Here is a 22,500-nt window from a genome sequence, read left to right as displayed (position 1 = left end):
CTTTGAAGGTGGGTTTCATGTAACACCCTATTTTCAGGGCGGTTTAGGTGAAAAAAAACTATAAATATTTGTGGATATCATTTTCCCCAAACTTGTTGGAGAAGAAAGCAGTGTATTAATAACATATGCTTGTAGGACACACCAAACAGCTATATATTTTCTCCAATAAGATCATGGAGTTTCCGTAATCTTCAACTCTAATCCTCATTGATTATAACCTAAGTAATCAATAAGGACAGCTCATATTATTTCTAAAAAGAAAAGAAAATACAAATTAGAAACAAGAAATAAGCAATGTATAATTAAAGTTAGGCAATCAAGATTGCCAAGGCCCAGCTTCATAGCCTGGCCCAGCAGTGTTAGCAGGCTCGGTAGGTCTCTACATGACTATATTGGACTTAAAATTAAGCAGTAAAAGTTAAAGGGCTTGTTACAAATTTTCCTTCAAATCCCCAAATTTCGCTGTAGGCGGCCGATAAAGGCGATAACGAGCAAAGAGCGAGCAAAAGCATCAACGATGAAGTTTGTGATGGAGTCCATAGAGAACTTGGTCCTTCGACTAATGAAGGATCCAAAGCCGAGGGTCTAATTGTAATTAACTCTCGAACACTCGTCACCTCTCTCCAATCGCCGCCGCTCGCCGTTCGTCACCTCTCTCCAATCGCCGTCGCTCGTTGCTTGAGCTTCGTGATGGGAAATCCAGGGCTTCTCTTCTTTCTTTCTTTTTTCTCTACAACACGTTTATGGGAAATCTAGGGCTTCTCTTCTTTTTTTTCTCTTATAGCAGGTCGGTGTTTGTGTTATACGGGTCAGTCAGGTCAACCCGAATTGACCTACTTAATAAATGAGTAAATTTTGGTTGACCCATTTATGAGCCGACCTATGTAATTCAACTCATACCCATTATAAACAGGTCGGGTCGGACCACCCCTATGTGCACTATCCTGTGGATCCCACTCAGGTGCTTCCTTCTAAAGAATCATTAGCGTCAGCAGCTTTGCAATCTCCTTTCATTTTCCTTGTTTGTCAGTATCTTTCAACAAGTGTATGTAACACCCAGTTTGCCTAAGAAACAGTGTGCAGACGTGATATGGCCTTCCCTTTAACGTAGTCACATTATGCAGCAATTGAGGTCTGTTTTGGGACGGCTTGATAGCCAACCACAATTGTCACCTTCTTGCAGGTAATTTAATTACCGATCATAAATTGTGGAAACTCTACAACTTTTTCCAATATAACAATGATATTTTGTAACCAATTATATTACCAACCAACAATGTACTACAGTACAAACACAAGAAAAGAACTGTGTACAAGTGAGAACAAGAATAGCTTGTATTGAGAACAAGTTGATGGGCAATGGACTAAGATGGTCTTGATATGTTTAATGGAGGACAATGAGCTTGCTGATAAAAGAGTGATAACTTTGTAACTGGAAGAGCATCAGGGACTAGGTGCAGACCAAACGTCCAAACAAATACGAGTGAGGCAGCAAGATGGAGATTGCCAATTTAATTGAAGTAGTGGCAGTCAGATGAATGAAGGAATAAAAAGAAAACGAGTTGTCAATGCACTCAAAAATTTGGAGATAATGGTCATAGCTTAATCAACTGTCAACAGAAAAATTCCTCAGTTCTATGAGTCCTAACTCTTTCAGGATCTAACCTCTAAACTACAGCATTGTCCATGTAATACTTGCTTATTGTGGCCTCTAGCTATATCAATCAAATCACTTACCTTTTACAGAATTTTTTCGTGTCTAAAAGTGACATGTCTTTCAATTTGATTGCATAGACCAGTTTTTTGGTCTGTAATGCAACTTAGACAATAAGAGTATTATATGGCCAATCCTTTGTAGTATTAAATGGCCAATTTTCCGCAAGGCTTGTTACATTGAGTATAGTATCATGTAATCTCAGAATCTTTTGTCTCATTCTTTTATCGCTGTCAAAATCTGGCATATGATCGTACCCCAAAACAAATGCAGATGTATGATCTCAAAACATGTCCTTAGAAAAGACAAACCTGTTTTTCTAGCTCCTCGGTTACATCTTCAAAGAGAACTTTAGGTGTTGCACCTGAGGTGTTTGATGAGACTGCAACGTATGATGGAAAATCTTTAACCTGAAAATATGAGAAAGCTGCTCAGTTTACATTGATGACAAATAAAGAACTATGTTCACATTTCCAGTGATGGTCTCATTTAGTAAAGAAAACGTAAGCACTAGTCAAAATTAAACCTCTGCATAATAATCACGCCAATGAGTTTTTGCTGTAAGAATGCCAGCAGCAACGTGTTCTTCCATCAATTTGCGAAAATCATCACGATTTTTGCGCTCTGCTTTTCTCAATTGCTCCTGCATATCATAGAATAAACATATTTTGAAACTCCTGATGCTTAATAAGAATAGCATCAGCATTACTACTAGTACAGTAGAGAAGAAAATAATAAAAACCAAATGCACCTTCTGTATCTTCTGTTGTTCCTCCTCCTCTTTCTCCAAATCGTTTACATAATCCTGAAACACGAGAAAGTGAATTAATTTACCTTGCATGATAAATAATATGGTAGTGAAAAGTTACCTGGAAAATTTTTAATCGATCAAATTTATCAAGCCGAGAGCATCTCTCATCAATCTCCAGGCGTTCTTGAACTTTTCTCCATTGGCTGTTTGCCTGAATATAAAGGATCTTAAAGTTAAGAAAAATATAACAATAATGGGTGACGAGACAGACATTTGTTTTCAGGATTTTACCTTGATGAAGTCGCAAGATTCAAGAAACGCTCTGTATTCCATGAAGTTCCGTTTACGCTCTTCAGCTGCCTTTGCTCTCTCCTGCAATTCTCAGATTTTATGGTTGCGTTAAATTAAAGATGAAAGAATGGTGGATGAAAGAATGATGAGATGATCTACAAAGTTTTAACGAATTTTTATCTTTATTCAATATGTGCAAGTTTTGACACATAATGGGAGAACATATCAGAAAGTATGTCAAGCAAGATTAAGGCAGTAGCATGTTAATAAATAACCTGATTGTTTTCCGGTATCTAGATAAAAAAGATGAATAGGAGTATGCATACATTTCTATTTGTTTGAGATAATCTACTCATCAAATACCAAATGTGATCATCTGGTGAGTACCAATGAGAAATTGAGTATCTCATAATGCATCGAGGTTGCAAAGAAGTGTATGTGGCTGCTAAAACAACTGAACAAAATAGTTGTGAAATGACCTAGACGAGTATTTGCAGCCACAACATTGCATTAAAACTTGCACTAAATTTTAAGATATGATTACACAAACTACTTGCTTAGCTTGCCCTATGAAACAGATGCATGTCTCTGAGTTTGTAATTTTCTAATTCCAACTACAATGAACCTATATTACCAATAAATTGTTTCCCATGGTTAATTTATGTCATCAAATACACAGTATTTATACAAAAATATTAATAACAATACTAATTCTCTGAAAGTGTTCTATAAAACTTCAAAACAAGTGTTTATATATATTTGAAAGCAATTCATGATTTTTCATATACAATAGGATGGGATACATGCCCAATTATTACCACATCGTCCTTTGACATGTTTTGTTCAATGAAAAAAAATATATTATGTTATGACAAAAAAAACAAGTCATGCTAGGCTTCAATATGTTCCCTATACCATGAGAGAAATTTCTAGAGCTACACCTACACGAGTTCCCACGAGTTGATGTTGAACCTCAACGATGGGTTTAATTGTGACATAAGTTACAACCAAGTAAACCATGGTGTGAAGTATTGACAGCGTACAGCTTACTTTTCAGGACATTGTTTTTTCAAGGAACAGAAATTCATATGAAGAATGAGTTTGGTGAGAATGTAATTATTTTTTTGGTTTTCAAGATTCACTTTAGTTTTTATATATATTTGCAAAATATGTGGTATGTTTTCATTTATTTTCTGAACTATCATTGCTCATCCAAATATTATTTTCAGCAAACAGAAGGCTTTGACCTCTGAAAGCTTCGTCTAGCAACTTGAGTCATATCCAAAAGGAGAATCAAATGATAACATCGTGGAATTTTGTTGCTTCTCCAAGGAGAATGACGAATTTCCAATATCCTTGTTTTTTCTTAGGGGTTTTTTGTAGATATAGTCCTTTGCAAAATTACCCCCAAATCTCAAGTGTAAAACTACCCCAACATCACAAACTTTGAAAAAAAAAAGAGTTACTCCCAAATCAACAAATTATCAACTTTGAGAGGCTAATATGTAAGTGCAATGTAAAAATATTGGCAAATTAGTCAAATTTTTACTCACCATGTCCAGCAAAGTTGATGATTTGTTGATTTGGGGGCAATTTTTTTCAAAGTTGAAGATTTGGCATAGTTTTGCAAATACTAAGATTTGAAGGGTAGCTTTTCAAATATGCATGATTAAGAAGACCTGGCGACAGGCTGACACGTGCCCGGCCACTCAAGCCCGGACTTTTCCAAGCTAGGTTTGGCCCTTTAATTACAGGCTTCAGAACTGCCCTAACCCGGCTTGCCAGCCCAAACCATCAGGCTTTGGGCAGCCCACCGTGCATATGCAAGTGGGCTGAATTTTGGACATGGTTTTTTAATTAGCGAGACCAAATAGTATTGGACCTGGTTTTGGGTCAAACTTAAATATATTTTTTCTTTTAATTAGTAAGATCCAATAGTATTGGACATGGTTTCAGGCCTGAATTTTGGGCTAAAAAGTATGGATTTTCAACTTAATTTAGGTTGGACCAGGGCTATGATAGAGGCAGGTTCAGCTAGGGCTGATTTCGGACCTGGGTTTTGGGCCCTCTGCCTAGCCCAACCCATAATTAATCCGGGTTGGGTTAAAGCATGGTCCGCACGGGTAGGGCAGGACTGGCTTTTGGGTCGGGCCAAGCCAGTGGCCAAGTCTATGATTTAAGGGGTATTTATTATATACAAAAGACCCTTGTAACTATTAATTGTCTAGTTTAGGCTAACAATTAGATATTTGAACTCTCCACATTTTTAATTAGTTAAAACTAATTGATGTAATTGTTTATAACTTTGGAAGTTCATAAGTTCAAATATTTGAACGGCTTATACCATCAGAGTTTATAAATCAGTAAGGTTCCATTTGAATATTGTTCACCTCTTCCTATGTCGTTAGATGATATTTATATTCATTTAGATGGAAACTTATTTTGTTCTAGACATTATCAACAGTTGCAATCAAGACTAAAATTCTTACTAAGATGAATGCTAACACAATATTTCCAACAGTATGGGATTTAGGATTGTTATTGAATGGATTACAATCATTAAGTTACTAGATTTTGCCTAGTAAGAAGTAGTGGTCTCATATTCCGTCGGCATTGCGAATGAGGTTGTTATAACATGAAGCGGACAAGAGAAAACAACATATAAATCAATACCCTAGAAACACATTAGAACTTTAAAGCGAGTCCCATTTTGATGTTCGACACATTTTGGACATCTATTCTCAAAAGCCACTTGCCCAACAGTGAAAAGCCATACAAGTTTTAATTTTTTAAATGAACAAATGAATAGCTCCCATAGAAGTGCACACCCGTTTAATAGTCAAGGATAATGGGTATCATATGACATATAAGGGTTTCTCTCATATACAGTGGTATGGTTGTTTGTCAGCCAAATGGAAACAGGTGGGTTCTTTGTTACATAATTCAGCCCACATCACTTTGCTAAGATTTAGACACGTCATTGTATATGTATATGAAAGAATACTCTCATATGTCACTCATATGATACTCATTATTCTTTTAACAGATATTCTAAACATTGCATGCAAACACGCCAAATGATAAATTACTTAAACAAACAAAAGAAATCACTTGATAAAGGAGTACATTTTTAAAGAACCTAAACACCTCTAAAACATGTAAGAAGTTGAGAGACATCTGGGGTTTGAACTAAATCTTGCCTATGTAGAACATACACTTTATCATGAAGTCTATCCATGTACGACATATATTGAGCATCAACATTTCTTAGGCATGTATTTACTTTATTTTAATGGAAATAACAAACTAATTGCTTTTATAAAATTATAAAAACTTCAGTGAATATTTTAAACACTAGTGAAATACTAATAGATATTCTATAGAAAATCAAAGAACCAAGACCTATCCTTATACAAATGGATAAAAATGTATAACATTAGTACATATGCAAACAATTTGAGAAATTATATTATTAAACCTTTTATGTATTTGCATGCAAGTGAGCGCCTTTGTGTATGTGTGTGTGTTAGCGTACACCCTCTTTCATTACTGTTCGTATTGTTTCACATTTTCTTAGTAGTAATATTGTATATAGTCAAGACTAATGATGTTGTGTACATCTGCTCTACTGAGGAATATAATATTGTAGCCTCGCCATCATGTCATGTCCATGATTATTGTCCATGCCAATGGTTCTTAGGATCTATATAATTGACTGAACTTTCAAGTTTTTGTCTTGTTCAATATGAGAATCCATACAAGTTAATATTAAGGTTTCTTTTTTTCTTCATTTTACTTTCCCTAGAACATATCCCACTCCCTAATATGGATTTGGGGTTTAAAGTTATAAATAACAAGGTTTTAAATATCGGTTATCGGAGATTTATCAGACAGTTAAAATCCATATCGGATAGCGAATATCGCGGATTATCAGAGTGATATTACCGGATGGTGATAAACATAATATAATATTTTAAAATTTAATCCAACCATACTTAATGAATATAAACATACCAAAATGCAAATAATTATGTTTAGGATCACTAAGAAATGGTAGAAACTCGGAGCAGGTCGGGTTTAAAGTGCATTGAACAGGTACCCGTTGCCCGAAATCAAAACTCAAACCAAAGGTCCGTAATTCCAATTTTTGGGCCGACAATATCGACCGATAACTCCACTTATTGTTGCATTATCGGCGATAAACATCCAAAAATGATAAGTAATTTAGAATCAAACTTATCATAGGCCCCCAAAACCGATAATTCGCTGATAATATCATTTTATCGACCGATATTTAAAACATTGATAAACAAAACTATGAAAGTAAGCTTATCCATATTTGTCCTTATATCGTACTCAATGTTTTAAATGTCGAATATCGGATTCATGTCGGATAGTGAAAATCGGGGATATGTCGGGGGATATATACTAAATATCGGATTGCCACATCCGATGGATTTCTACTCAATTTTGATCACCACGATGGAATGCACTTGTCTTGTTATAATTTATCTTACTTGAGTTGAGTATTTATCATCAAGGCACGAGTCATTTTTCATTTCTTGAAGGGAACCATTAGAATATTATGCCAACAAATAAATAAAATACACATTGTCAAACTAGAACTCTCGAAGTGCCTAGCATAAAATTAACATAAAGTAAAGTGCATTGCATAAAATTGACATAAAGTGTGGACTTTGAATTGATTTCAAGCTTCGATTCAAACTTATTGTTTACATCACGCTTTTATGTATTCTCAATTTCAATTTGTAAAGACGAAGACGAACGAGAGATCGCGGCGAAAAAGAGAGCAATATTTTTTTCTTTGCCCTAATCTGTATTATATGCTATCAGGTTACTATGGGAACAAAAGGCTAAAAAGAATTAATCAGATTACTTTTGAGTACTAAATGCAAACCCAAATATTTATCAACTAAAAATAAATAAATAAAATAAAAAATAAAAAAATCGGCCGATTTTTGATTTTTCAAGGCTAAAAATCGGCCAACATGTCCGCAATATCCCTCGACATGTCCGACATGGACCTCAAAAACGATATCCGACATGAAATGGCCATATTCGTCTCACGATAACACAATCTGAGGACTACAGTCCGGGGGTTATAATACCTCCTAGTCCTAGGATTAAAAGATGGCGTTAAGGATTCACAATGTTGTTTGATTCCATATGGCACCATATTAAGGTTCATGTCAATGTTCATACTTCCCATCCAATAAGCCTTTTTCCTTGACCTAGTAGAGCAATAAGATCCAAGGAACATAATTGCGTCTGCAAAGATCCAAGGAACATAATTGTGTCTGCAACATGTAACTAAAAATAAACGGGACCTCACCTTCTTCTGAAGTTCAGCAATGTAAGATTCAAAAAGATCTTCACGATCTTTTGCTCGTTCAACAGCATTGAATCTCTCATCGCTTTCAAACATGGCCTCAGCTTTCCTGAAAAATCACAAGAAACTTTTATGTAGTAAAAAATGAATATTCAGAAACAATTATATCTGAGGAATTAACTTTGAATCCTAAAGAAATAGATTTATATAAAACATCATATATAGGCCTCCTGTAAGTTAAGAACAATTATGTTGAAATGCATGAAAATATAGAGACCTCCATCTAGTTGATGATGTCAATTCCTTGGACTCCTGTTTGAAGGATCAAAAATGAAAGAAAGGGTTAATGTATGAATGACAAGTGAGAAAGCTTCCAAAAAAAAACATCTTACTTCTAACATTTTGATAAAATCTTCACGCGCTTTTTTCTGCCTGATGCGTCTTTCTTCACCTTCCTGTTTCTTTCTTTCACCCAAATACTGAAACATAAAAAGATAAAAAGGTCAAAACAAGGATGAAGCTTCAGCAATAAGCAAAGAATTCCAAGATATGATCTAGCCATGTCTTAAGAATAATTTTCAAGTCCCCTAGCAGTCCTTCAGTGCCTACCTCATTAAACACTTGTTTTTTCTCTCCAAGTGTCTTTAACGCACCATATCTTTTGTCATTAATGATGACTCTCATAGCCTGAAAATTTTCTCATGATATCAGATGTGTAACATGTAAAAAATGATGAGAGGAGACAGGAAATAAACTTACTTGTTCCCAACTCCAATCAGATTCAATATTTGTTGATTCCAATAGTGCTTTGAAGGCATTCTTAGCCTCCTGAGAAACAAAAGTAGAAATTAAAATTCTCATGACAGATAAAAAATGCTAATAGACATAGCGATTAAATTGCAGATAGTTTACCTGCTTATTAGCATACGCCAATGGTTCTTCAACAATCAGTTTATCCTCTATCTGAACAAGTTTGACTTTTTCAGCAAGTGGAGTAGCTCTTTTGGCCTCCTGGCATGGAGAGACATAAAATCATTAGGTTATGAGGAGATAAAGGTGGATAAAATCAATAAAACAAAGTGGACTGACCTCCAGATCTTCTGGAGATTTTCCATCTGCCACTTTTTCTACACTTGAAAGAGATGAATTCTCATTAATGGTCCTAGTAAAATAAACAAAAATGTCAATTCATATAATTTACTTTTGGTTTTCAGTACCCTTGTGACTTTGAGAAATAACATATTTCACCTTGCCCTTTACGCATTCCCCTAAATGGACCATTCTTTTAATTTTAAATCTTTTGTGCAAGTATGCCCTTTAGTCAAATAGTGAGCAAAAGTTGAACTGATATCAAAGTAAAAAATACACACACACGCATATTCACGCATCTGTTGCAATATAATAAAACTACCTCAGCTATTGACTGCTGCCATGTCAATTAAAATAGCCACATGTTGCTGGGTTAACTTGGTAATAATATGGATAAGCTAATGGAATATATTTTCTAATACAACAGCAAAATGGATCGGTTGAACAGCTGAAACTAACTAAACTAAGGTTTATTTTTTAAAATAAAACATCCTTGGTTCAGGTTGTTTGTTACTGCCTGTAAAATACCTTCAAAATACAAAGCCAAGTATGAAATTACGGAGAGGGCAAGGTGATATTTGTAGTTTCCCAAAACATAAAAGATGTATAATTCAGAAAAGCCTTTGCATTTCATGTTAAAGTAGGCAGTTGGGATTCTCATTTTATGTACTTTGTTGTTGCTGCTGTAGCATCTGCTGTTGTATTCATTGTATCCTCAACAACCACAGAAGCCGTAGATGATGAAACAGGTACAGGGTTGATAGGTGCAGTGATATTAGGCATGGGAGAATTAGAAGGCACTTCGGTGGAAGGCACAGCAGAAGTAGATGGTGATTCAGATGCCACCAAACCCGGAGGGTCAACAGAATTTACAACAAGGCTCGCTGAAGACGGACTTGATCCAATAGCAGATGTTGTTATAGACGTGAAATTGCTTGTTGCTGACGCAGAAGAAGTCTGAAGTGCTGGAAGGGGTAAAGAAACAGAGCCAAGAGAAGTTGCCCCAGTCTCTGACTGTATAGATTGAACTCCCATCTTTAATACTTGTTCACGAGCTATCTGAAGAGTACAGTCTAATCAGATTTAGATATAGGAAATAATAGACAAAGACGAACTGCGAAAACAATTGAACTGAAGAAGGCCAACTGAAAACCTTGAGTTCGTCAGGAATAGTCCATTTAGATTGCTTAGTGAGCTTGTTATAATAGTACCTATAAAATATTTTCATAGGTAAATGAACTGAAATTACAACCAATACAGAACTACAAATTTCAAGATTATATTAAAGGAAAGGGGAAAACCCTCTAAAAGAACAACAGCACTCACTTCCGTCCATCTGGAGAGGTGTACTCGTTCCATGCGGTAGAAGCATCAGCCCTCTGCGGCATACGAAAGAGGTTGTTAAACTAAGATCAAATATAAAAGAACTGAAATATCCAAAATGTGTTGTACATGTGTATTCACAAAGGAGGTCTACAAGATCACGCCAAGCTAAAATAACAATTAGCAGAATAGCAATTGTATGTCAAATAAAAAATCATGTTCAAGTATAAAGCTCAAATTTTAAAGATAGTTATCAAGTATAAATCCATTCAATGAAAACAAAGTAGAAAGATCCACTCCTAGTTTATTCACCATACTCTTCAAACACTAACCTTGTGTTCTCTCTCAATATTTCTCTCTTAATATCTTGTAAGGCTATGTAAGAAACTTTATAGTAACAGAGAGCATGATTATTAATGTGGATTGTTGATTTGGATGGTTGTTCTTGATCAGCGTACAAATATCACACATGGGAGTTCATACACGCACATTTGCTCATGCTCTCTTGTTTAAGAGTTGATACCTCAGATATTCAGGGACAGTTGGACCTATGACATCAATGCTCATGACCATCGCTGCTGCTTAGCTCATATTAAAAGCTTCTGAGTAGGAAACTTCAGAACGCATAAATTTTTAGATTAATCAATTGCCGCAGTACTTATCTGAATTCTTTAACTCAAAATTTCTTAGTATCATAATTTTCCAAGTTGGATGATTTTGCATACCACAATCACTTTTCCAGTAGGATCTGTATGAACACTCTTTCCTGCTCAACTGGACTTAACCACCAATAACAGTATAAAGACTATACAAGTCGATCAGCTTGAAAATTACACAAGTTGGCATTCATTTTGCACCCCTTATTGTCCTATCTTCTGTGGTGTGAAGAGATGGAGGAAGCATTACACATTAAGACTTGGATAAGTAGCTATATCAGTATAGTTCAAAAACAAATTAAAACTCTTCTTAACACATTGTGTGAACTGTGAACTTCAACCACCAGGTTCAATTTCTCTCCCAAACAAAGCACAATAGTCAGATAAAATGTCTTCCAACAATCTATTATAAGGTAAACTAACTCAACAAAAATGAAACACAAGAAACTATGAATATAAGCATGTTAGATAATAGCATGAACTCAAACAATAGGTGATTGACATGAAAATTTGTTTTATTATTGACTAAATCAATGTACCAAAGATTAAAAATAAAAAGCTTTCATGCATGATCTCCAAAAGATAATCAATTAACAAAAATGCTAGAAAACATATTTTCAGGTCCAACACTTAACTATTGACTACTGTTAATATTATTTATTATTAATCTTACCGAGAAGAACAAGCATATTTTAATATCTGAGTCACATATTCTAATTTACTGCCATCATTAAGCAACAACACGTCACCAAATTGTCGCTTTATTGGTGGTGAAAAAAATTATATACACACATCAATATCTCTCACTATCCAAAACCAACAAAACCAGGCTTTTGCTAGTCAAGCAAAGATAATCATCCAAATGCCATGCTATATAGTAAGAAATATTACATATTCATTTGCGGAAGGCAAATGTAAATGGAGAAAATGTGTTACCATTAATAATTCACAGTCGGAATTTCTTCAGCCCCAGTATAGCACATAGCCTAATAAATAACAGGTTTCATAACCCAATGTCATGTCATACAGATATTGAGAGTACAATGGTACAAAGACTTGTAAACATCAGATGACAGAATTGATGTGAAGAAGTGCCAGTAATAGTGACATGAATAAACAATGAAATTAGAACGTGCGGATAGAAAATAGATTATAGAAAACATGTAAGCAAAGTCATAAATCAATCTTGATAACAGGAAACTTGTTCATGAAGTACAACCAGCAAAAAAAACTCTTACATCTACCATTCATTTAATAACAATACCATACGATCCATACCCCTGACTAAAATAATCCACTGAGTTTTTTTCCTTTCACTGAGTAATTTACTGGTATTGAATCATTATGATATCAACCACAACAATGTATGACATCATGTCTAGCAAAGTGACAAGTTAATATAGCCATACCCTAAATCTTAAAATATGGATAGATTTATTAGAAGTTAGAAGCCACAAAGTATCTCATGATGCAGTCAAATATGAATAACAGTTAGTAAACTATAAATGCAACAATAAGAATAAAATATTAAATGGTAAAGCTGTACCACGTTTCAGTTTGACCTCTTAGCTAGTTGGAATAAACCTAAGATTAATGGTCAACCTGATCACTATTTGGAACTTGCATGAGCAACAAGTGGTCTTGATACACTAGGCTTTGACAAGCTTTTTTTGTGAAATATTTTATGCTTTCAGGAAATTCACTTAAGGACAAATTTTCAAATTCGACCTATTTAGAAAAATAATTACAAAAATCGACCTGTTTTGAATTTAATTACCAAATTCGACCCAGTTTCAGCCAACTGGCTGAAACTGGGTCGAATTTGAAAAAAAAAATTACAAAACTTCACGGGACTTCAAGTCCCGTGATATTTAAGCCCCCGCTAAACTTAGTTTATACAATTTCACAATTTCACGGGACTTCAACTTCTTTACCCGCCAGCTTCACGAGACTTCAAGTCCCGTGAAGTTTTGTACATTACAAAACATCACGGGACTTCAAGTCCCGTGATGAATTTGAAACTTTGTCCTTCACTTAATTGTTTAAAAGATGGCCTAGCAGTCGTCCTTAGAAATTAATGCATGCTATATATAAAATTGAATAAAAATCTGTTGCAGCTATAACATGTGCAAAGAAAAAGAAAAACACATTAAGATATACATTGATTTCCTATTTTTTCGAACCTGGACCAAAGATGGTAAATGACATGTACTACCAAATAACCAGAACATGCAAAGAAAGAGAGGGTATACATAAACTTGTTCTGAAGAATTATGCCTACAATTACAGTAGTTAGACAATAGATAGAGAAAATCATATTTGATAAATCACTGTCAATAATGCATAGGAAGGAGAAAGCACAAAGAGAACATGAGGGTATGTATTGATGATATGACCCACCTCAATTGGTGTCATCAATTCCACGGGCTTTTTCCAACTAGACTGCTTGGTCTTCTTATTGTAGTAATATCTGGGCAAAGAACATATATAAGACACAATATTACAAACATCACAAAAATCATATCAATAGGATAATATGTTGAAAGATGTAAAGTAATAAGAAGTGCTAACATAATACCAGCATCTTCTCAGTTAAAAAAACCAAAAAAGGAGATGTGTATAGTTTATTAACTCTACAAAAAATAAAGAAAGATTATCTAAACCTTCTCCCATCAGAGGATAAATGCTCTTGCCAATCAGAAGACTGCTGAGTAGCGATAGATGGAACATTTGTCATCTGAAATTCCACAGAGTTAGTAATGTTACAAGAAGGCAGTAAATATAAGTATGTGCATAAATGCAGGAACACCAAATGAATTAATTCTGCGGGAACAAAGAAATATTTAAAAATATATATATTCTCACAGAAACTGCAGCAGCTACAGCTGATGACTGTTGAGCAGACTGAAGTGAATTTGTTTCTGGAAGCCCAGCAGATGTTTGGACAGCATGCAGTGAGCCTGAAACTGGAACCCCAGAAGTTCGCCAAGCTTGTTCCACAGCAGGCGGAAAAGAAGCTCGCATCTGAGGTACTGATTGATACTGCAATGGGGCATTCGCAGTATTTGGCTGCTGGTCATAAGACGTTGAGAACTGCAAAAGTGATAAAACAGGTCACAGAAGAAATGCAAAAGAAAGTGGAAACAGCATTCAGTCATATCATGCAGCTTGTATCTGTGTATCATGAAGTGTGTATCGTAATCTCACCGTATAAGATGAAGAAAGAGGCATTCCTCCACCACCTAGATTAACCAGATGATTGCTCTGAAACTGAGAGTTCTGCTGGGACTGCATCCCAGGAGAGAAAGATGCATTTGATTGAATATATGGAGCTGGAATTGTTTGTGATGAAACTGGACTTTGACCAGGATGACTTGACCTTGAAAGTATTTGTACTGGGGGAGCAAATTGGGGAGGGGGAGGAACTCCAACAAATGAAGAGGACACGCTTTGCGTGGGTTGGAATTGTTGGGAAGGTGCTGGTATAAACTGATGAGATTGTTGAGTTAGACCAACAGGTGTAAACTGTAATATTAAAAAAACAAAAAAACAAAAACAAAAAATTAAAGTAAGTACTCTGATATGACAGAACAGGAAAAAAATATTCCAATGCCAACATAAAAATATTATGTCACCTGCACTGGCATAGGTAGACCATAATTTTGAGGTGGACCTGTTGATCCTGCTAGAGGAGGCCTAACAGACTTCCAAAAAAATTTAAGAAAAATATCAAGTTACGAGAAAGCAGAGAACTTGTCTTTTGTACATTTTAAAAGTAATAATGCATAGTAGACCAAGAGGGAAATATGATAAAGATGTTTCCTGGTAAATAAGAATTAAGAATTTATGACTCCAAAATAAAGAAAATACACCGCAAAAAGGTCAAACCTGGGCTCCAGGCGGCTGTGGGAAACTAGCCATTAGTCCACGTCTAAAGCAGTGAGATCAGACAATGGCTGCAAGACCAACAAGGACATGCAATGATGAATATAAAGTTCAACAATTTGGGAAAAAGAAAAACTGTCAAGAGTCAAACTCCTTGAAACTATTTCATTATTTCTTTGAACAGTTAACTTTCCAGAAAATCACAAAATACACGCCAATATAACACATAACTTCCAGCTTGTCTTATAAATTCTCTTCTAAAGAGCTTACTTAAAAACCAAAAAGGAAATCATCTACTTTAAAGCGGCCTAATCAAAGCACCAGAACGTAATAGAACAGTGTGTTCAGAAGATAACAAAGAGAAGTTATTTCACCTACTTAACAACGCCCCTCTGATTGTGTACTAAATGATGGGATTGCTATGCTAGGTTGAAAAAAATAGTTTCTAAGATGGTTAACAATTTTCGTTTCCATTTTCTTTCTTTTCTCTTTTTTGTGGGCTGTCTGTGTGTTGGGGAGTGTTGGGAATCTAAAGTATCAATCTCCTTAAATAGCCGCCTAATGTCCTCAGCTTAATTTCCAGCAATACAATGCTAACCAATCATTACATAACTTTGAAGCTCAGTTTTTCTTCTGAAACCAGTCATAAAGAATAAAAATAGTAAGCAAAACTTCAATAAAAGCATGCTAATAACAGCACCAAAACACATGAGGGAAATGTATTTAGAAGACAATAACAAAAGAAAAAATAATTCACTAAAGCAATTCCCATGATTAATAACTGCCCACAAATTTTGTGATAAACGATGGCCTGCCATGGCAGGTTGGTAAAGGTTGATGATTAAGAATAATCTCCCTAGTTTTTTCACAATTATTTTCCATCATTCCACAAAGACAGCAGTCAAGCACATAATGAACCTGAAATCTCTGCTACTACAATTTAAAAAGTTTGACCGCTTGACATTGCAGCTAGCTGTAGCCTAGATAATAGACTGCTCTTATGTTCCTAAAATGTATACTCTTTATAGGACCACTTATTTGTAGATTACTCTTCCAAAAAAGTCAAACAAAGAACTCCTCTTTCACCTCCCTTACTAATTTTCATTCGAGAATTTGCATCCACATCATCCAACAGTACATCAACATCTTGGAAATTGCTATTGTCAATTATTTTCATTTAAAGTGTCCCAGATGGTTCGGGCAGCTCACCTCGTATAACCAAGAATCAACCCTCCAAGAATTCCCTAGACTCGAAATTAAGCAGATGACACCCATGAATCAAAATAAAATTAAAAGTATAGACTCTAAACTCTTGTAGTTTACAAGAGGAGCAGCAGCTAACTGAAAAGGAGAAGGCTCAAAATATTCACTTTACCTCAGCGCACTTTGCTCCTCGCTTTATTTTCCCTGAAACATGAGAACTTGAGTTTCAAAATGCGATTTTCAAAGTTAAAAATTGATGCTATAATAGCCAATGATTTAGTGATTTTCGCAGCAGCCTCGAATTAATCGCAGAACCTTAAACTTCAACTAGACCAAAATCAGACGCTGATTACTTTACCCTCCTCCTCGGCATTTACAGAATCGCATCGCAAAAACCTCCCTTTTCCTCTCTTTTTTTCATAATTAGATTCTCAAAAAAGACAAGACGAAAACAAACGTAACTGGATCGATTTCGCTAAAACCCGTGCGTCGCTAGGGTTTCTTTGGAGGCGAGTTCTCCGACCTCACAAGGGAGAACTGCGGCTGCTAATTTTGATCCTCGTTCTGAGGGAAACCGCAAACGGAAGAAGGAATTGAAAGAGAAAGGCGGACGAAAATGTGATTGCTGTGATTACCTTGGGGCTTTCGGCTGCTACCCCAGAGACACGAGGAGGGCGCTGTAGGGCGTTTCGCTTCTTTTCTCTGCCCCCTTTTGTTACTCGGGTCGGACTCGGGTGGGGACGGAGAGAGAAACCGACTGATTTTAGGGCCCGACACCGGACGCGCAAGCGGGTGATTTTACTATTTTAGCCTCCGCCTTAAAATCGGCCGACCAATTTTAGTACCAAGGAGGGGGAATTTTACTGATAAATATTTGTAGGACCCCTTCTCTAGCATTGGTCAAGCAATTTATTATTGGGGGGTGTTTGGTTCGTTTCCTAGATATAGGAAAATACATTTCCATGTACAAAAACACAAGTTTTGAGTTTTCTAAACTTTTTTTAAGAAATAGATTGTTTCGCTTTGGTTCGCACAAAAAAATGGTGGGAAACCAATGTATTTATTTTTCTTGTGTTTGGTTCGCATGGAAAAAAAAAAGGGAAAACTTTTGTTTATATGGCAAAAAGCTGACGTGGCTGCAGTTTTCGTCGATTTCACGAGGTTGAGGAAGGAATCGGGGGAGAGAGAAAAAATCTGATGTGACGGCGATTTTCACCGAGTTTCCCTTCTTCAACCCTAACGAACCAAAGATGGAAAAAAACCGACGAAAAGCTTATATCCTACGTGGCCACGAAAAATCTGATGTGAAGGCGGTGTAAAACTTTTCCACCGAGTTAAAAAACGAACCAAACATCCCCTTAAAATATAAATCTTTTTGGACCCAAAACACGGGAGAGTTCTTAAGACGGCTTACTTGAAAACTGTTTTTTATATTTGTTTATATTTGTTTTCTTCATGTGCCGTGTTAGATACATGAACAAAGTAAATATGGGGCAATTTTGGAATACAAAAAATGTTGCTATTCTTTTATTCCTTCTTCCCGTCCTTCCTTGTTACTGAGGATAAATCATCTTATCTCTTTTGCGGGTGAAAAATAACGAATGGAACTTCTTATTTTCTTTGTCAATGTTGTTTCGCCCTAAATATGAAACAGTTTAGAAGCAAACATTTTGAAGGCTAAATTGGTTCTTTTAATTGGTAAGACAGTAATTAGCCATGGGATGAATCTCCAAAAGGAATAAGGTTTTTTCAACCTAAGCAGGGTCCGAAATGAAGAAACAAGATCATATTATTGGCAGAGCATGACCAGGAGAAGACCTCCTTTATCACCGACCAAGAGACCTATTGCTACAAAATGATGCCTTTTGGACTAAAGAACACTAGGGCCATTTATCAGAGGCTTGTCAACAAGGTCTTTAAGCACCAGAACGGTCAATTTGAAAGCCTATGTAGACGACCTACTGGTAAAGTCAAAACAAGCGTCGGCCCATATATCAGACCTAGATGAGACCTTCTCTACTCTTCGACGCTACCGCATGAAGCTCAACCCAGCCAAGTGCGCCTTTGGGGTGCAATCGAGAAAGTTCCTGGGGTTCATGATCACGCAAAGAGGCATCGAGTTTAATCCTGAAAAGATAGCCGTCGTAGAGCAACTACCCGAACCACGCACCTTGAAGGACGTCCAAAAGCTGAACTAAAATATAGCAGCGCTGGGTCGATTCCTCTCCAAATCTGTCGAGAGGAGCCTCCCTTTCTTCAAAATATTGAGGGGAAGCAAGAAAATGAAAGAGAGCATGATTTGGAGGCCGAGTGCAGTGCAGCTTTTCAAGACCTCAAGACCTACTTGAGCACCAAACCGCTGCTGAGCCAACCCATAGCGGGGAGACTTTGTACCTATATATGGTCGTCTCCTCCGAAGCCGTCAGCTTCGTCCTTGTCCGAAAAGAGGAGAACGTCTAGAAGCCCGTATACTACATTAGCCGAATCTTGAAAGCGGGCAAGCTCAACCACCGCTTATAGAAAAGGTTGCTTTTATCCTCATCACTACTGCAAAGAGACTCCGCCTTTATTTCCAAGCTCATTCTGTAATTGTGCGAACAAGTCTGCCTCTGAAGAAAGCGTTGGGTAGCCCCACAACCTCCGGAAGAATGGTTGCATGGGCAGTCGAACTCAACGAATATGACGTGCAATTTGAGCCTAGAATGACGACCAAAGCTCATGTTTTGGCTAACTTTCTTATTGAGTCGACCTCATCTGGCGACGAGCCAGACATGTCCTCGCTGTTGACTCGGCAAGAACCTCTAGCACCCCTAGCGGTCCGGGCATCTGCCCCATAGGTCCGTCGCACCCTGGAATATGATTCGCTAGAGTTTGCTTCATGGTGGTTATTGAAGGTAGACGGGTCCTCCGAGAAGTTGGCAATGGAGCAGGAGTAGTCCTGCGTAGCCCTGACAGGTGGACACATAAGCACTCCATCTCTTTTAACTTCTCAACCTCAAACAACAAAGCCGAATATGAGGCTCTCCATGCTAGCCTTCGAGCGGCACAAGTGGTGAAGGCAGAACACCTCTACATATTGGCTGACTCACAACTAGTCGTATGTCAGGTGAATGGGAAATATGTGGCTAAAGACTCGAGGATGGCCATGTACCTCAAAGCGGTTAAGGAGTTGTTAGCCAGCTTTGTATATTTCAAGGTAGCCCAGGTCCCCACGCTCTCAACGCCTCGGCAGATGACCTATCCAAGCTCGGGTCAACGAGCTCAAGAAACAGCTCAGGGCTAGTTTACACCGTCACCCTCGAGCGTCCTAGCATTTGTAAGTCACCGGAGACCGTCATGAAAACTAAGACACCTGTGGTGCCCTGTTGGCTAGATCTCATTACCCTCTACATGACACAGGGCACCTTGTCTGAGAATCCCATCGAAGTCAGGCGTCTGCAAAGGAACTCTCGTTGCTATCTCATGATCGATGGACAACTCTATCGGATGTCATACTCTGGCAGTAGTGTGTGACCCTATCTTCGGTGCCTTCGACCACCAGAGGCCAACTATGTTCTCAGGGAGATCTATGAGGGTGTTAGCCTTCTTGTTTTGATGATGATTTAACAAACAATTTACGACTAATATTGGTTTTAGTATTTTGTTTTGTGTTATTTAGTATTCACAAGAAAATGAGCTACATTGATATTAAAGCCTATGCAAATCAAATCAATCAATCAAATTCAAGCTTCAGAAGATTCAATCTTGGTATACTTAGAATAGATTTATATATGTGTGCTAATTCTATAAGCTTAAATTTACACACACATACATGTTTTGGTTTTGTATATAGTTATATATATACATATATGTTTTGGTTTAGCTATATAAATATGAAACAATATATATCTTCATTTTCACATTTATGAGTTTCATATTCTATTGAATTTGCAAAATATTATGTTTATGGATAAATATTATGTTTATGGATTGAAGACTTATTCACACTATTTTTATATCTTGTATAAGTCTATAAATCCATTCTAAAGTGTTTCAAAGCTTTGTTTAAGTCATTTTGTCAAAATCATGTGTTTTCGATATTTCGCATTTTAACCGATTTTGCAAAATAATAAGATTTCACAAATGGGAAGTGCTATTTGAAAACCAGTTTTTATAACATGTTCATTTTCATGTTTATAAGAATTCCTCAAAGTTTTATATTTTCTAAATTTATTTGCTATTTTTAAAGGCAGTTTAAAATCAACATTTCTGTTTTAAAACTGTGCATGTCATATATCTGTCAGCGGTTGACTGGAGTGGTCGCGGCGGTTGACCACGAATTGTCTAGAGAATTTCTCTGTTTTTCAGCCTTTCGCGGTCGACCGCCAAGTTAGCAGTTGCACAGTAAACGACTAGTTTTCAGCTTTGATTATTTTAATATTTTTAAGTATTTTTGTTGGATTCTTAGGCTGGTTTCTTCAAGCCTATAAATACCCTTTTGCATTAACTATTTCCAACCACCCAAAAGAGTTTTAAACAAGTTTTAAAAGAGTTTAAAAGTTTGATTTAGTTTATTTTAAGTTTGGAGTTTGGTTTTCACAAAGAGGAGCTTACATCTTTGGTTGAGGAATCCATCCTCAATATCTCATCATCCACTCTTTGTATTTATAGAGAAGTTTCCCTAACTCATTACCTAGCATTTTTATTCTTGAATTTCATATCAATTTTATTGCTAGTTCTTTTTTAGTTGGATTTTATTTATACTCATTTATCACACACACACATCCCTATTGAGCTTTTAGGATTACATACACTATATTGTGGGTTGTGGTGAGTGATATTGTGAGAGTGAGCTTCATTGTGTTCTCATTCATAATTAGAGAACAAATCTTGTAATTGAGCCTTATTGTGAGAGTATCACTTTGTAATACACATTTACACCGAGAGGAGTGTGTGGTGAGGGCGTAGTCGATACCAAGAGGAGTGGCGTCGGTAGTAAAGCCTAGAGAAAGATAGTAAAGCCGAGCACTTGAGGGAGGCAATACGTGACGACCAACACTTGAGGTTGTAGTTTGTGTATGTACATTGTAAGTGTCTTGTAGAGTTTTCGATGAACTAAAAAACTGACTGTGTAGAGAAGTTCTGGCTTCTAAACTGGGTGTGTAGAGATAGTGGAAATCTCCTCGAGGTGAGGAGCGGAGACGTAGGTCAATGATTGACTGAACTCCGTGATCATATTTTGTGTTTGAGTTTGCTTTGTATATAGTTTTTTTGTGCTTGTAATTTACATTCTTGCTCATAACTCACTCATATATCTTTTGTAAGAATTAATTAATCAAGAAAGTTTTTAATTAGCATATAATCGGATTAGATTAGCAATAACCATATTCACCCCCCTCTCTAGGGTGCTTTCAGAGGGAACATGTGGAAACCATCCTGGGGCTAGAACCCTCCAGTAGAAAGTCATCCGCTAAGGGTACTATTGTCCTACCATATTAGTTGAGTCAATGTGCGTCTTAAAAATATTCACGGTTATTGTATTCAAACCCATTGTATGATGATAATCTATCATGTTGGGAATAAATTCATCTTTTGAAAGCTCACAAGAGACATTGGGAAGCTTCTCAAGAGAATAACTTATCAACAGACTTTCATACACTAATTCTAAATTCTCTGAGGCGTGCATCATCAATTTAGCTAAGCTTATTGCAGGTCTGACTTTAATGAGGGTAGCATTGGTTTTTTATGAAATCACACATTAAACATTCATCTATTTTTGGTACCTGAAGAAGTTACAAGAAAAAGTTAATGAGGAGAGAAGATACAGAAGAGATACATTTTGATTGGTGAAGAACTTATGGGAAAAATCTAAAGAGGAAAAGATATGAAATATAACTTAAATGTCAAGTATAAAATGTTATGGTAATTGTTTGAAGGGAACTAATTTTGTTTCACTCTAATTTTATTTCTCACCAAAAAAAGCCCTCCCATTGCCATTAATGCCAGACCTTCTCTTGATTTTTTTCTTCTAGCTTGAAATCTTTTCCCGACTTATTGTCAAATTCTATTGGTTTGCAAAAAAACTGAATAAAAAAAAAGTTGATAGCCACATAAGGATAAATTGGGTAATTATAAAAAATATAGTACAAATATTGTATATTATGTTGGGCTAGGGTTTTTTGCAATGGGTACTTTGGTCCAAGTGCTAAAATGAGTTTGACTTTTATTGTTTTTTTTGGGGGGGGGTGGGTGGGGGGCG

General features: G+C 36.3%; 2 protein-coding genes across 2 annotated transcripts in view; one reads left to right on the top strand and one right to left on the bottom strand.

Moving 5' to 3' along the window:
* The window catches only part of LOC109837788 (pre-mRNA-processing protein 40A-like), a 28,403-nt gene extending 11,446 nt beyond the window's left edge, over window positions 1–16,957 (bottom strand). Inside the window, exons 1-23 of the mRNA XM_020406142.1 lie at window positions 16,725–16,957; window positions 16,435–16,466; window positions 15,063–15,130; window positions 14,810–14,878; window positions 14,382–14,699; window positions 14,040–14,267; window positions 13,838–13,911; window positions 13,575–13,644; window positions 10,522–10,574; window positions 10,349–10,406; window positions 9,866–10,254; window positions 9,196–9,268; window positions 9,019–9,117; window positions 8,866–8,934; window positions 8,716–8,793; window positions 8,499–8,585; window positions 8,384–8,418; window positions 8,110–8,215; window positions 2,757–2,837; window positions 2,584–2,676; window positions 2,466–2,519; window positions 2,241–2,357; window positions 2,026–2,124 (exon numbers count right to left, since the gene is read on the bottom strand). Coding sequence (XP_020261731.1) covers window positions 2,026–2,124; window positions 2,241–2,357; window positions 2,466–2,519; window positions 2,584–2,676; window positions 2,757–2,837; window positions 8,110–8,215; window positions 8,384–8,418; window positions 8,499–8,585; window positions 8,716–8,793; window positions 8,866–8,934; window positions 9,019–9,117; window positions 9,196–9,268; window positions 9,866–10,254; window positions 10,349–10,406; window positions 10,522–10,574; window positions 13,575–13,644; window positions 13,838–13,911; window positions 14,040–14,267; window positions 14,382–14,699; window positions 14,810–14,878; window positions 15,063–15,095 — 2,283 coding nt within the window. The 5' untranslated portion in view covers window positions 15,096–15,130; window positions 16,435–16,466; window positions 16,725–16,957. The remainder of the gene's footprint in view (window positions 1–2,025; window positions 2,125–2,240; window positions 2,358–2,465; window positions 2,520–2,583; window positions 2,677–2,756; window positions 2,838–8,109; window positions 8,216–8,383; window positions 8,419–8,498; window positions 8,586–8,715; window positions 8,794–8,865; window positions 8,935–9,018; window positions 9,118–9,195; window positions 9,269–9,865; window positions 10,255–10,348; window positions 10,407–10,521; window positions 10,575–13,574; window positions 13,645–13,837; window positions 13,912–14,039; window positions 14,268–14,381; window positions 14,700–14,809; window positions 14,879–15,062; window positions 15,131–16,434; window positions 16,467–16,724) is intronic.
* Window positions 19,141–22,500, top strand: part of LOC109838973 (nuclear pore complex protein NUP58-like) — a 25,040-nt gene continuing 21,680 nt past the window's right edge. Inside the window, exon 1 of the mRNA XM_020407404.1 lies at window positions 19,141–19,458. Within this exon, the coding sequence (XP_020262993.1) occupies window positions 19,141–19,458 (318 nt within the window). The remainder of the gene's footprint in view (window positions 19,459–22,500) is intronic.

This window comes from Asparagus officinalis, chromosome 4, assembly GCF_001876935.1.
Source record: "Asparagus officinalis chromosome 4, Aspof.V1, whole genome shotgun sequence".
NCBI lineage: Eukaryota > Viridiplantae > Streptophyta > Magnoliopsida > Asparagales > Asparagaceae > Asparagus > Asparagus officinalis.
Note: the sequence above shows the minus strand (reverse complement) of the source record. Positions and strands in the feature narration are given on the sequence as shown.